This window comes from Petaurus breviceps, unplaced genomic scaffold, assembly GCF_028583685.1.
Source record: "Petaurus breviceps papuanus isolate PSGF00001 unplaced genomic scaffold, PetGlider_PUasm1.0 37, whole genome shotgun sequence".
In the NCBI taxonomy this organism is placed as follows: domain Eukaryota; kingdom Metazoa; phylum Chordata; class Mammalia; order Diprotodontia; family Petauridae; genus Petaurus; species Petaurus breviceps.
The window spans coordinates 19421389-19433441 of NW_027186296.1; the positions used below are offsets into that span (position 1 = coordinate 19421389).

General features: G+C 37.9%; 1 protein-coding gene across 1 annotated transcript in view; it reads right to left on the minus strand.

Annotated features, from left to right (window-relative positions):
- TRPM7 (transient receptor potential cation channel subfamily M member 7) overlaps window positions 1-12053 on the minus strand; it is a 163672-nt gene that overhangs the window by 114344 nt on the left and 37275 nt on the right. Inside the window, exon 2 of the mRNA XM_069098043.1 lies at window positions 1635-1714. Coding sequence (XP_068954144.1) covers window positions 1635-1714 — 80 coding nt within the window. The remainder of the gene's footprint in view (window positions 1-1634; window positions 1715-12053) is intronic.

A 12053-nucleotide genomic window follows, 5' to 3' on the forward strand; every position in this document is an offset into this window, starting at 1 on the left:
GAATCAGAGACCAGCCCTAACATCAAGTTCAAAGTCAGGAAACAGGCTGGAAGAATAAGCAAACAAACAAAAAAATCCCATCATTATGGGATATTATCTTATTATTATAGTGACAGGAATGCTCAAGACAAATATTCAAAAGAAGAGAATGACTCCAAAACATCTATAAGCAAAGCCTAAGGAGGGGGAGAGGGGGGAACCCAGCTTCAGCATAAATTCAACTAGAATTTCTAAAATTGTGAAGAAACATGATCAATGAAGCAAGAATTTAAAATGTTTTCATGAATGAAATCAGTGCTAGATGTAAAATTGGAAAAGAAATGAGAGCTATGGAACAAAGAGGTACAAAACCTTGCCTCCAAATAAACTCCCTGAAAATTCAAATGGACCAAAAAGAAACCAATGACTTCATGAAGCAACAATAAATATTAAAACAGGAAGAAAATGTGAGGTATCTCACAGCAAAAAACTAACTAAAGAAACCGACTGAGGAGAAAAAATTTAAGCCATTGTATTACCTGAAAGCAATGACCAACAAAAGGACCTAAACACTATATTTCAAGAAATCTTAAAACTGACCAAATCTCTTAGAACCAGGAACAGAGTGGAAGCAGAAGGAATCTACCAATTACCTGTTGGTACAAACAGTCCCAGGAATATTATAGCCCAAATCCAGAGCTTCCAGGTCAAAGAAAAAAATAGTACAAAAAGGCTGAAAGAACTCAAGTACTGAGGTGCCACAGTCAGAACCATTCATATAGCTTTAAAGCAAAGAACAACTTACCTATCAAAACTGAACATAATTCTACAAGGGGAAAAAAATGACTTTTAATGAAACAGAGGATTTTTCAAGCATTCCTGATGAAAAGACCACAGTTAAATACAAACTGACATTCAAATACAGGACTGAAGAGAGACAGAAAAAGGTAAACAGGAATGAATAATGACAAAGGACTGAACAAAGATAAACTACTTATAAAGAGGAGATGGTATATACTCCCCAATGAACCCTATCATCATCAGGGTAGTAAAAGAGTTTACATAAAACCTAGGAGGGTTTTGTTTTACTATCTTAAGAAAAAAATGCAAAGAGAATGGAAGAGGAAGGAAAGAGAAGTGGACAGCTATATTAACAATTTAAGAGAAGGTGGGGATGGGGAGGAGTGGTTGACATTTGAACCTCATTATCATATGAATTGGTGAAGGGAAGTAAGAATATACACAGAGAAATACATTATAGGCAACAGAGAAGCAGAAGGGAAAAGAGAAAGGAGCAGGAAGGATTGGAAGGAGGGTAGATTAAGGGAGAGATTAAATCTAAGTAAAACAGACTAAATAAGGATGCATAAACATATTTATGGCTCTTTATTGAGGTGGCAGGGAAAAGCCACTTTTCAATGACCTGAATTGTAAAAATTTTGTAGCAGAATGCTTTATGCTCATAGAGATTAGGTATAAGAAGAAATCATTGTTTTGCCACCTAACATTCCTCCCTCAAGAGATGCTCCAAAACAGAAAGATGACTCAAAGTAATTAATCATGTGGAGATAACAGTGACTTAAAATAAGCTAATGCATCAAAAAATCTGCTTAAACATTTTTAGAAATTTGTTGAAGGAAAAATAGCTTGCTTACCTGTGAGGGTCCTTTGAACTTGGTATAATATAAACACATTCCCTCTTGGTCAAAGTATTTTCTATCCAGGATTTCTGGGACTAAAAAAAAAAGAGCAGAAGCTTCATGAAATAATTACAATAAATAATATTCTCCATGCTTCTAAAAAGGTTGTCCCTGCTAGGACTTTTGCTGATAAGAGAAATACAAGGCATTAGCTTGAGGAGAGGGTATATTTTACAGAAGATAGAAGGAACCAGTAGATAAGGATTGCAATTGCAATCTATAGTACAAGATGGGAGTGATAAGATGTAATGGTAAGGGTATCTGAAGATCTTCCCTGTCCCTTCCTTAATGGGCCTTACTTGGACACCAACAAATGAAGCTTGCTTAGGGGAGGTTTGTTTTTCAGGAAGGTCCACACCATTTGTTACTTGTAATTAGGCAATGGGTCATGAAGGTTATGTCATGTCATGTCCTCTGAAGGATATATATATATATATATATATATATACACATATACTCTTGAGGTGAGGTTTTGCTTTGGAGCTCACTTATGGGAAGAGTTGTGTGATTTGGTCAGATGAGACTCTGGGTAGCTGACTGCTGAGCCCCCAGCTTTGAAAATCCAGATGCTGGTGCTTCTCTCTCTGGTAACTATGTATGTATGTAATGGTCAGATAGCTAGAAGCCCCGTCTGTTGAATTGCATTATTTTCTTTGTATTTTTTGTCTGCTTGTAAATTCTGTTTGTATTTTATGGAGTTCAGGGCGTTGAATTTTTCCCCTGAATTAAATGAATGATATATATGTTTGATTAAAGTAAAATTGTTAACCCCTTTTGAGTTCCTTTCCTTTAGAAAAACAGATCAAATAATCTGTGCTAGCAGCCATCCTGAGTATGCTAGGGTGCGTGCTGTTACAAAAGACCAAGGACACAAGCAGGGGGGCTGGTTTTGGCAAGGAAAAGGGCCACCTCATCATAGGCTAGAATAAAGGAGGAAAGAGTAGATGTGGTTGGTCAGGAACTTTAAAATTTAGAAAAGGAGAAGAGGTAGAGAAGAGAGCTCTTTTTAAAAAAATAATTGTAATAAGAGGTGTTGTCCTCAACTCTGAATATGTGTGGGAATGTAAGAGGACTGAAGAAATAAGAGAATTTTGGAATATTCTCTAATGAAAGTGGGATAGGCAATCAATTACAGAACAGAAAATTGACCCAGTAAGTTCCATTGTATGATTTTCTCCAGTTTGGTTTAGGAATATATAAAAAGGAGATAAGGAGACTGATGGGAGTTAATATAGGGCTGAGGTTTGGAAAGGGATGAGAGATGATAGGAGGAGGGGGCAAGATATTCCAGAATAAAGGACAGTATCAAATTAATTATGGTGTCAGGATTGGAAAGAGAAGAAATTAAAGTCACGGCAGGGATAATAGCCCAAAAAAGTGCCAAAAGGTGAAGTGATTGGAGGTTAGGATGAGGTTGGAGAATTGGTTTAGGATGGTTAAGTTATAGGGAGAAAAGAAATTATCAAAAGTTATGATCAAATAGAGGAATTCCGGATTTTTTTCTTGTTTTTCATTCATTGTTTTAAATCATGGCACATATACAGATAATGGAAAGAAGATTCAGGATGAAGGGACTAAGGAACTATAAGGTTAAGGTGTTTGCAAAGAGCCTTATATATGACAGGAAACATAAAGTTTACTGGTTACTTCCTTTTTGTGAGCAAATTTCTCTTATGATCCCTTACTTGACTCTAGCTCCTTATTTAAATAACATTGAAAGTTATCTTAAAATATACTTCAATGTACTTTGTCCTCACTGCTTTCCACATTTTATTTGCAATTCTTTGCTTGCAAACTTTTTCTAGAAAAGATTAGTATTTGTCTAATTCTTCTACCACAAATGATTTTAAATGCACCCTAAGATTGGGTATGATTGCTCACATCCTGAGAAAATGCATACATAAGTTTTTCAACAGTGGTTATGATTTTCTTGATAATCATTATTTCTAGTCAGGGGTTGGGAAACAATCACTGAATATCATTAGATGGAGGAATGAAAAAAATTCTTAAAATATAAGATCCTAAAATATTGTAGAAGAGAAAAATAGATATTGTCAGATTTAAAAAAAATTAAACCAGAAAAGTAGAACCAAAAATTCACTCTCTGTTGCCTGCTAAAGACAAAATTTGACCCCTCAAAATAGAAATAAAAAATAAAATAGAAGGGTTGTCTGAGTTTCCTTAAAAAGGAGAGAATACTAGTCATTTTTTGGATCTAAGAAAATAACGAACCACAGAAACATAGAATAAGAAAATATCTTAATATCCACACATCAGTATCAGGAAAAGGCTCAGAAAAGGAAAACTAAAATGATCAAAGGAATTAGTGGGGTGAGGGAGAGACACTAGACGGACATTATTATTGTATGAGGACAGAATAAAAATACTGTGATTTTTCAGTTTAGACACATCAAATCAATCAATCAACAAGTATTTATGAAGCACCTATTTGCTATTTAGATGATGAGATACAAAGTAACACATGAGACAGTCTTTGTCCTCAAGGAGCTTTGATACTATCGAGAGAGACAATATCTATGTTAACCAAGGAAATATCTACTTTCTTCTCAGTCTCCTTTGCTGTATCTTCATCCATCACTAATATAGTTAATTTAGATATCCCACAGGGTTCTATCCTAAGCTCTCTTCTAAGAGAGTACTGTCCTACTAAGGCATCTCTCTCATGGGATGCCATGGATTCAAATATTCACAACTATGCGGATAATTATCAAATAACTTATACAGCCCTGACCTCTCTGCTAGCCTCCAGTCCCACATTTACAACTGCCTAGTAGACATCTAGAACTTGATGTCCCACTGACATATTAATTAAACATTTTCAAAACGGAACTCATTATCTCTGCCCTGCCCTGACAGTACCAACCACTGTTCACCCTCCCAGTTATCCAGGCTCACAACTTATGTGTCAGTCCCACCCCCTTCATATCCAATCTGTTGCCAAGGACTACTGACTTTTATCTTTTTAAGATTTTTTAAAAGATTTTTCATATGTGTTCCCTCCTATCCTGACACTGTCACCACCCTAATGCAGGCATTTCATGCATCATAATGCATCATTTCATGCCTGTACTATTATAGTAGCCTGCTGGCTGGTGTCCCTAGTGTAAGTTTCTCCTCACTCCAGTCCATCTTCTACTCAGTCCATCCTACACTCAGTCAAAGTGATCTTCCTATAATGTGCCAGGCTGACCATATCAGTGGCCCCCTACTCAATATGCTCCAGTGGCACCCTATCACCCCACAGAATTAAATATAAAATCCTATTTGGCATTCAAATTCCTTCATAACCTACCCCTACACCTTTTCAGTCTTTTTATGTCTTGTATCACCATCCTATGATACAGTGACACTGGCTTATTTGATATTCCTCAAATAGCACATTCCATCTGCCCAATTCCGGATATTTTTACTGTCTCCCTATACCTAGAATGTTCTCCCTCCTTTTCACGTCTTAGTTTCCCTGACTTATACGTGTTGCTATTTTTCAGTCATCTCAGTTGTGTCCAACTCTTCATGACCCTTTTTTGACTTCTTTTTGTTGTTGTTGTTGGGGGCGAGAGGGTAGCATCAAAGATGATTTCTCACTTCCTTCTCCAGATCATTTTACAGATGAGGAAACTGGGGCAAACAGGGTTAAGTGACTTTTCTAGGATCATATAGCTAGTATGTGTCTGAGACCAGATTTGAACTCAAGAAGATGAATCTTTCTGATTCCAAGTTCAATTCACTGTGTCACCTAGCTGCCCAACTTCCTATAAGTACCAGCTAAAATTTCATCTTCTACAGGAAGCCTTTCCTGATCCCCTTTAATTCTAATTTCTTCCCTCTGTTGATAATTTCCAATTTAGCCTGCAACTTGTCTATATGTATTATTTATACAGTGTCTTCTCCATTAATCAGATCAAGCTGCTTGACTAGTTCCTTTATATTCCCAGTACTTGGCACAGTGCCTGGCACATAGCAGGTGCTTAATAAATGTTTGCTAACTGAATGACAAATGCATAAAACACTCAAAATAATTACAAGCTAAATTTTTTAGGGGTGAGGCACCAGTAGCTAAGGTTGGAGGGAACATCAAAGATTTTTTAGAAGGTAGGACTTCAGCTGAGTTTTGATGACAATTAGGTATCCTAACAGGTAGAAGTGAGGAGAAAGTGCTGTGCATTTCTTAATATGGCTCTCAGGTACAATGTTGAAATGGGAATAATTGTGTACTGAGGTTAAAGAGATAAAGAGGAAGGGTTTTAAATGCCAAACAGTTCTTTGTATTTAACTTGAGCAATATCATTTTGACAGCTGTTTAGAGGATGGATTGGAGTGAGGAGACTTGAGACAGGAAGATCAGTTAGAAGCTACTGTCCATAGTTTTGAGCAAAGATGAAGAAGGCCTTCCTTAACTAAAGTGGTGGTCATGTGTGGGGAAAGGAGACAGATGCAAGAGATATTGTGAGTTGAACAGACAAATCTATGAAAAGAAAGGGAGCAAGGTGACTCTGAGGTTGTAAATATGGGTGATGGTGAGGCACTAGGGAATTTAAGTTTGTAAAAAAGGTAGGCTGGGTGTGTGGGTGTAGCAGTGGGGAGAGTTTTGTTTTAGATTTAATGAGTTTGAACCGGGGAGACATACATTTCAAAATGTCTAACAGGCAGGTGGTGATGCAGATGAAGATAAAAGCAGCAAGAAACTAAGACAGTTGGTCCAGAGAAGAATAAAAGAAAATAGCTGACATTCTTATAAAAAGCAGTTTGGAGTCTACAAACAACTCTCCTCAGAACGACCTCTGAAAAGTCCAAAATTTATTACCCCATGAGATTATTCAGTCAATATTCAAAAGAGAAATCTCTATCTTGCCTCAAAATTACCCTTCATCCAAGCTTCTGTAATTCATGTAGAAGGTGCCACCATTCATCTGGTGCCTCAAGTTCTTAACCCACCTATCAAATCATTTGCCAAATCTTTTCATTTCAACCTCTCTTTCCTCACACAACTGCCACTTTAGATTAAGTCCACATCACAACTCTTGCTTCTGTTATTGCAGTGGCCTCAGTTTCCCTGCCTCAAGTCTCTCCCTACTTAATTCCTTCTTCCACACAGCTGCCCAAATAATTTCCAGACCTTGTCAGACCTCTAACTCACTGAACTTCAGTGGTTTCTCTATTGCCTCTAGATTAAAATGTAAAGTCCCATTTATTTAAAGTCTAACTGCATACTCATTATACATTACTGCACCTTCCTGCCTCTAAAATTCACCCAAATTGGCTTTCTCTCTGTTCTTCAATCAACCAGCATTTATTAAGTGCCTATTAATTGCCAGGAATTGTGCAATTAATTAAGTGCTGGGGATACAACAAGGGGCAAAAAGTCCCTCCCCCAAGGAGCCTACAATCTAATGGGGGGTGGCCTTGTGAGCAGGTAGATGATCAAGTATGACAGATCTTATTTAACAACCAATTAGATAAATGGAGTAAGATAATGCCACAGTTATGATCCTGGGAGCCTGAAAGCATGGTGGTGCCTAAAGGAGGGGAAGGTTTTAAAAATTTTTCCTTGATACTACTTTTTCTCATCCCTCCCCTCAGAAATTCCATTATTTACCAAGTCATCTACAAATAAAAAATTATGTGTCCCTTTTAAAGACATAAAAGTTAAATTGCTATGAAATAAAAGTTCATACCATGTTTTCAGATTCTAAGTGTTCTTATGCCTGTAGTACTGAAATTCATAATAATGTATGTCATTAATATTCTCTAGTAGCTTCATTTGCATCCTTTCTGATGTTATATAAGGGGAAAATAAAGATCAACATAACAGAAGAAGCCAATCTATGAACAGAAATTTGAAAATAACAGTTCTTTGACAACTTAAAATGAGAAAAAAAGATTTACTAATCATAAAACACTTTTTCAGTTTATAAATGGTGGCACTAAAAAAAAATAAAACTATGATGCAATGAAAAAGGTGAAGAAAGGAAATTATAAAAAGGTCAGATCAGCAATTTCGCTTATCGAAATAGTTGTACATTTATTAATTAATGAGATTCATTGGGTGTAGATGGCATGAAGTGAGAAGATAAAGAGATTTGTTTGGAATTTCTGCCTCTAAGCTATTGCTCAGAAACCTAAGAGGCAGGGTTAATAGTCAAGTGAGAATTTATCACAGCTTAGTCTTATGGCATATCACATGACAAGGTAATAGCAGACCAAGATCAGATACTGAAACTAAACACATAACTTATTTAAATGACTCATTAAAATAGTGAGACTATCTGTGGACAGGGTAACAGTGAACAAATTATTCTTAAGAGAAGGTCAAGCAATTAGACTGAATTTTTAAAAGAAAAATAGTTTTGTTATAAACCAGGCTAAATACAGAATAACTATTAGGACTTTTTGTAAGTATATTAAGAAAAATTATTCCTTATCTTAAAGAACTCTTTGCCCTGTTGAGATATTTGTGATAGAGCTTTGAAGAATGCTTAAATCAGAGGATCTTAACCTAGGATTCAGGTACCCTCAAGGGATCTAGAAACAGATTTTGAGGGTCTATAAATCTGTTTTTTTTTTTCAAATGCTTTATTAACTTCTGATTTACATCATTCATTTCTACAAGATTTTGAGTTACAAATTTTCTCCCCATTTTTCCCCTACCCACCGCCCCAAAATAGCAGTCCCACAGGATATCCCCTCCTCCAATCCGCTCTCTCCCATAATTTCTCCCATACTCCTTTCGACTTTTCCAGTGGATCTCTATACCCCAGTGCCTGTATATCTTATTTCCCAATTACATGTAAAATAGTATTAATAATAGTGTGCATATATATACATACATATATATATATATATTTAAACATTTGATTTTAAAACCTTAAATTCCAGATTCATTCCCTTCCTCCCTTGTCACCCACCCTTACTGGGAAGATAAGCAGTTCAGTATAGGTTGTACATGTGTTGCTAATGCAAAACAATAACATAGTAGCTATATTGTAAAAGACTGACTATATTTCCCTCCCTCCTATCCCACCTCCCACTTGTTCTATTCTCTACTTTGATCCCGTCCCTGTTCAAAAGTGGGTGCTCCCAACTTCCCTCCCCCCCCAGCCTGCCCTCCCTTCCATCATCCCCCCTCTCATCCCCTTCCCCCCTACTCTCCTATAGGGTGAGATAGCTTATTTAATGTGTACTTCATTCCCTCCCTGAGTCAAATTTAATGGGAATAAGGTTGACCCATTTCCTTTTGCCTTCCTATTCTTCCCCTCCATTGTGACCATTTTCCCTCACCTCTTCTATATGAGATAGTTTACCCCATTCTGTCTCTCCCCATCTCCTCTCATTATATTCCCCTCTCACCTCTTAATATCACCTTTTAAGTATTATCCCTTCCTGTTAAATTGGTCCTGTGCCCTCTATCTATGTATACCTGTAAACATATGCCCATAAACCCTCATATATAGACATATATATATAAATGTGTATATATATATATATATATATATGTATTTCTATTCCCTTCAACTACTGAGAAAGGTTTCGTAAGTTACAATTATTGTTTTTCCATATAGGAATGGTAATAGTTCAACTTTGATAAGTTCCTCATGATTTCTTTTCCTTGTTTACCTTCTCATGTTTCTCTTGCTTCTTGTATCTGAATGTCAAATTTTCTATTCAACTCTGGTTTTTTCAACAAGAATGCTTGAAAGTCCTTTATTCCACTGAATGACCATATTTTTCCCTGAAACATGATACTCAAGTTTTGCTGGGTAGGTGACTCTTGGTTTTAATCCCAGCTCCTTTGACCTCCGGAATATCATATTCCAAGTCCTGTGATCCCTCAGTGTAGAAGCTGCCAAATCCTGTGTTATCCTGATTGTGTTTCCACAATATTCAAATTGTTTCTTCCTGGCTGCTTGTAATATTCTCTCCTTATTCCGGAACCTGGCTATAATATTCCTAGGAGTTTTCTTTTGGAGATCTTTTTCAGGAGGTGATCAGTGGATTCTTTCAACCTCTATTTTGCCCTCTGGTTCTAATACATCAGGGCAGTTTTCCTTGAGAACTTCCTGGAGGATGATTTCTAGGTTCTTACTTTGATCATGGCTTTCAGGTAGTCCAATAATTTTTAAATTATCTCTCCTGGATCTATTTTCCAGGTCAGTGGTTTTTCCCATGAAATATTTCACATTGCCTTCTATTCTTTCATTTGTTTGGATCTGTTTTAACAGCATCTTGATTTCTCATAAAGTCATTAGCTTCCATTTGCTCCAATCTCATTCTGAAGCAATGATTCTCCTCAGTGAGCTTTTGAGATTCTTTTTCCATCTGGCAAATTTCGGCTTTTCAAGGCATTCTTCTCATTGCCTTTTTGAGCCTCTTCTGCCATTTGAGTTAGCCTATTTTTTAAGCTGTGATTTTCCTCAGTCAGGCTGTTGACTCTCATTTCGTAATTTTCTTGTATCGTTCTCATTTCCCTTCCCAATTTTTCCTCCACTTCTCTTATCTGCTTCTTAAGGTCCTCTATGGCCTGTAACCAGCTGGTATTTTCCTTTGAAGCTTTTGGTGCAGAAGTTCTGACTTCTCTGTCTTCCTCCTGTTCCATGCTTTGGTTCTTTTTGTCCCCAAAATAGGAGTCTAATGTTGGAATCTTCTGTCTGCTTTGTTTCTTTTGCTTGGTCATGTCTCCCCTCAGTCACTTGACCCCTGGGCTTTTTGCCACAGTAGTACTCTGTCACCAGACAGGGGAGCTTTCGTCCCAAACACTGGGGTTTTCTCAGCTGCCGGAAGTATTAGATGGGTGCCCTTTCTGAGGTCTCCACACACTCTGGCAAACTGGACACGCACCCCAGGACCTCCACCCAACACTGCAATCCAGATCCAAGAAGGTTAAAGCAAGAGCGATTACCCCTCAGACTGGTGCTTGGTCTCCCTACACTCTGCAGGTCAGGAGCTGAAGCTGCCATGTGGGGCTGGCTGGCTGTGCCCGGGTCTCACTGGGTCCCAAAAGTCCAGACTGAACTGACCTCTCACTTTGTCCGTTGCATCTATGTGTTGATAAATCTGGAAACAGCCACAGCTGCTGCTGATCTGGAGTCCCTCTGGCCGGTGGCTGGTCAGGCCCACCCTGGGGTTAAAGCCTTGGTGTGGGGCTGGGCTCGGCTCCCAGAGCGCTGTGCTGGCTGATTCCTGCCAGCCTGTCCTCAGCGGGAGGTTAGCTTCTCTGTGTCATTTGGTGGGTTCTGTAGCTTCAAAGTTTGTTTAGAGTCCCCTTTTTACATGGATTGGGGAAGGTGGAAGCCGGAGCAGTGGGGAGGTCCTGCTTATATATATATAAAAATCTGTTCTTTTAAAAAAAACTTTTTTATGGGGAGGCCAGGTGGCTCAGCGAGTAAGAGCACCGGCTCCAGTGTCGGGATGACCTGGATCGAATCCGGGCTCAGATACTCAGCGCCACACCCAGAGATAATAACTGGCCGTGTAACCTTGAGCAAGTTACTTAACCCCAATTGCTTTAAAAAAAAAAAAAAACTTTTTTTGTTTTTAGTTTTGGTTTTGGTTTTATAGGGGGAAAGGCAGGGCAATTGGGGTTAAGTGACTTGCCCAAGGTCACATGGCTAGTGTTGTCTAAGGCTGAATCTGAACTCAGGCCCTCCTGACTCCAGGGCTGGTACTCTATTCACTGTGACACTTGGCTGCCCCTGTAAATTTGTTCTTTTTAAGTATTTTTATAACTATATTTTGTTAAGTAGTTTCATTTGTAATTCTATGTACTTTATTTTGTGTATTTAAAATAACTATTCCAAGAATGGAGCCAATAGCATTCACCAGATTGTCAAAAGGGTCCATGATAAAAAAGAAAAGTTAAGAACCTCTGTACTAGATGAAAAAATTCCTTTCCCAGCTATCACTCACTGCTCCTTCCACCCCCATTCATCTCAGCCTACTCACTTGCCAAAGTCTTATACCACTATGCCTTCTGAAAGTCTCATATTGTTAAAAAAAACTGCCCTTCCTAGTAGCATCATTTTCTTTCACAGCCCTTCCATTTTCCTGCATAAGTAGAAATCTGATTCTCCACCAGAAGTCACTCTATCACTGTCTATCCTCTCTCCACAACTGGATGAATTATATCTCATTCTCCCCCACACGTGGAATTCTCCATCTTCACTTCAGCATTTGTTTCTATCTTCCTCTCCACCTTGCTCTTATATTAAAGGACTTTGAGGTCAAAGGATATAAACAGGCAGTTTTCAGATGAAGAAATCAAAGCCATCTATAGTCATATAAAAAAATGCTCCAAATCACTATTAATTCAAGAAAAGCAAATTAAAACAACATGGAGGTATCACTTCATACCTATCA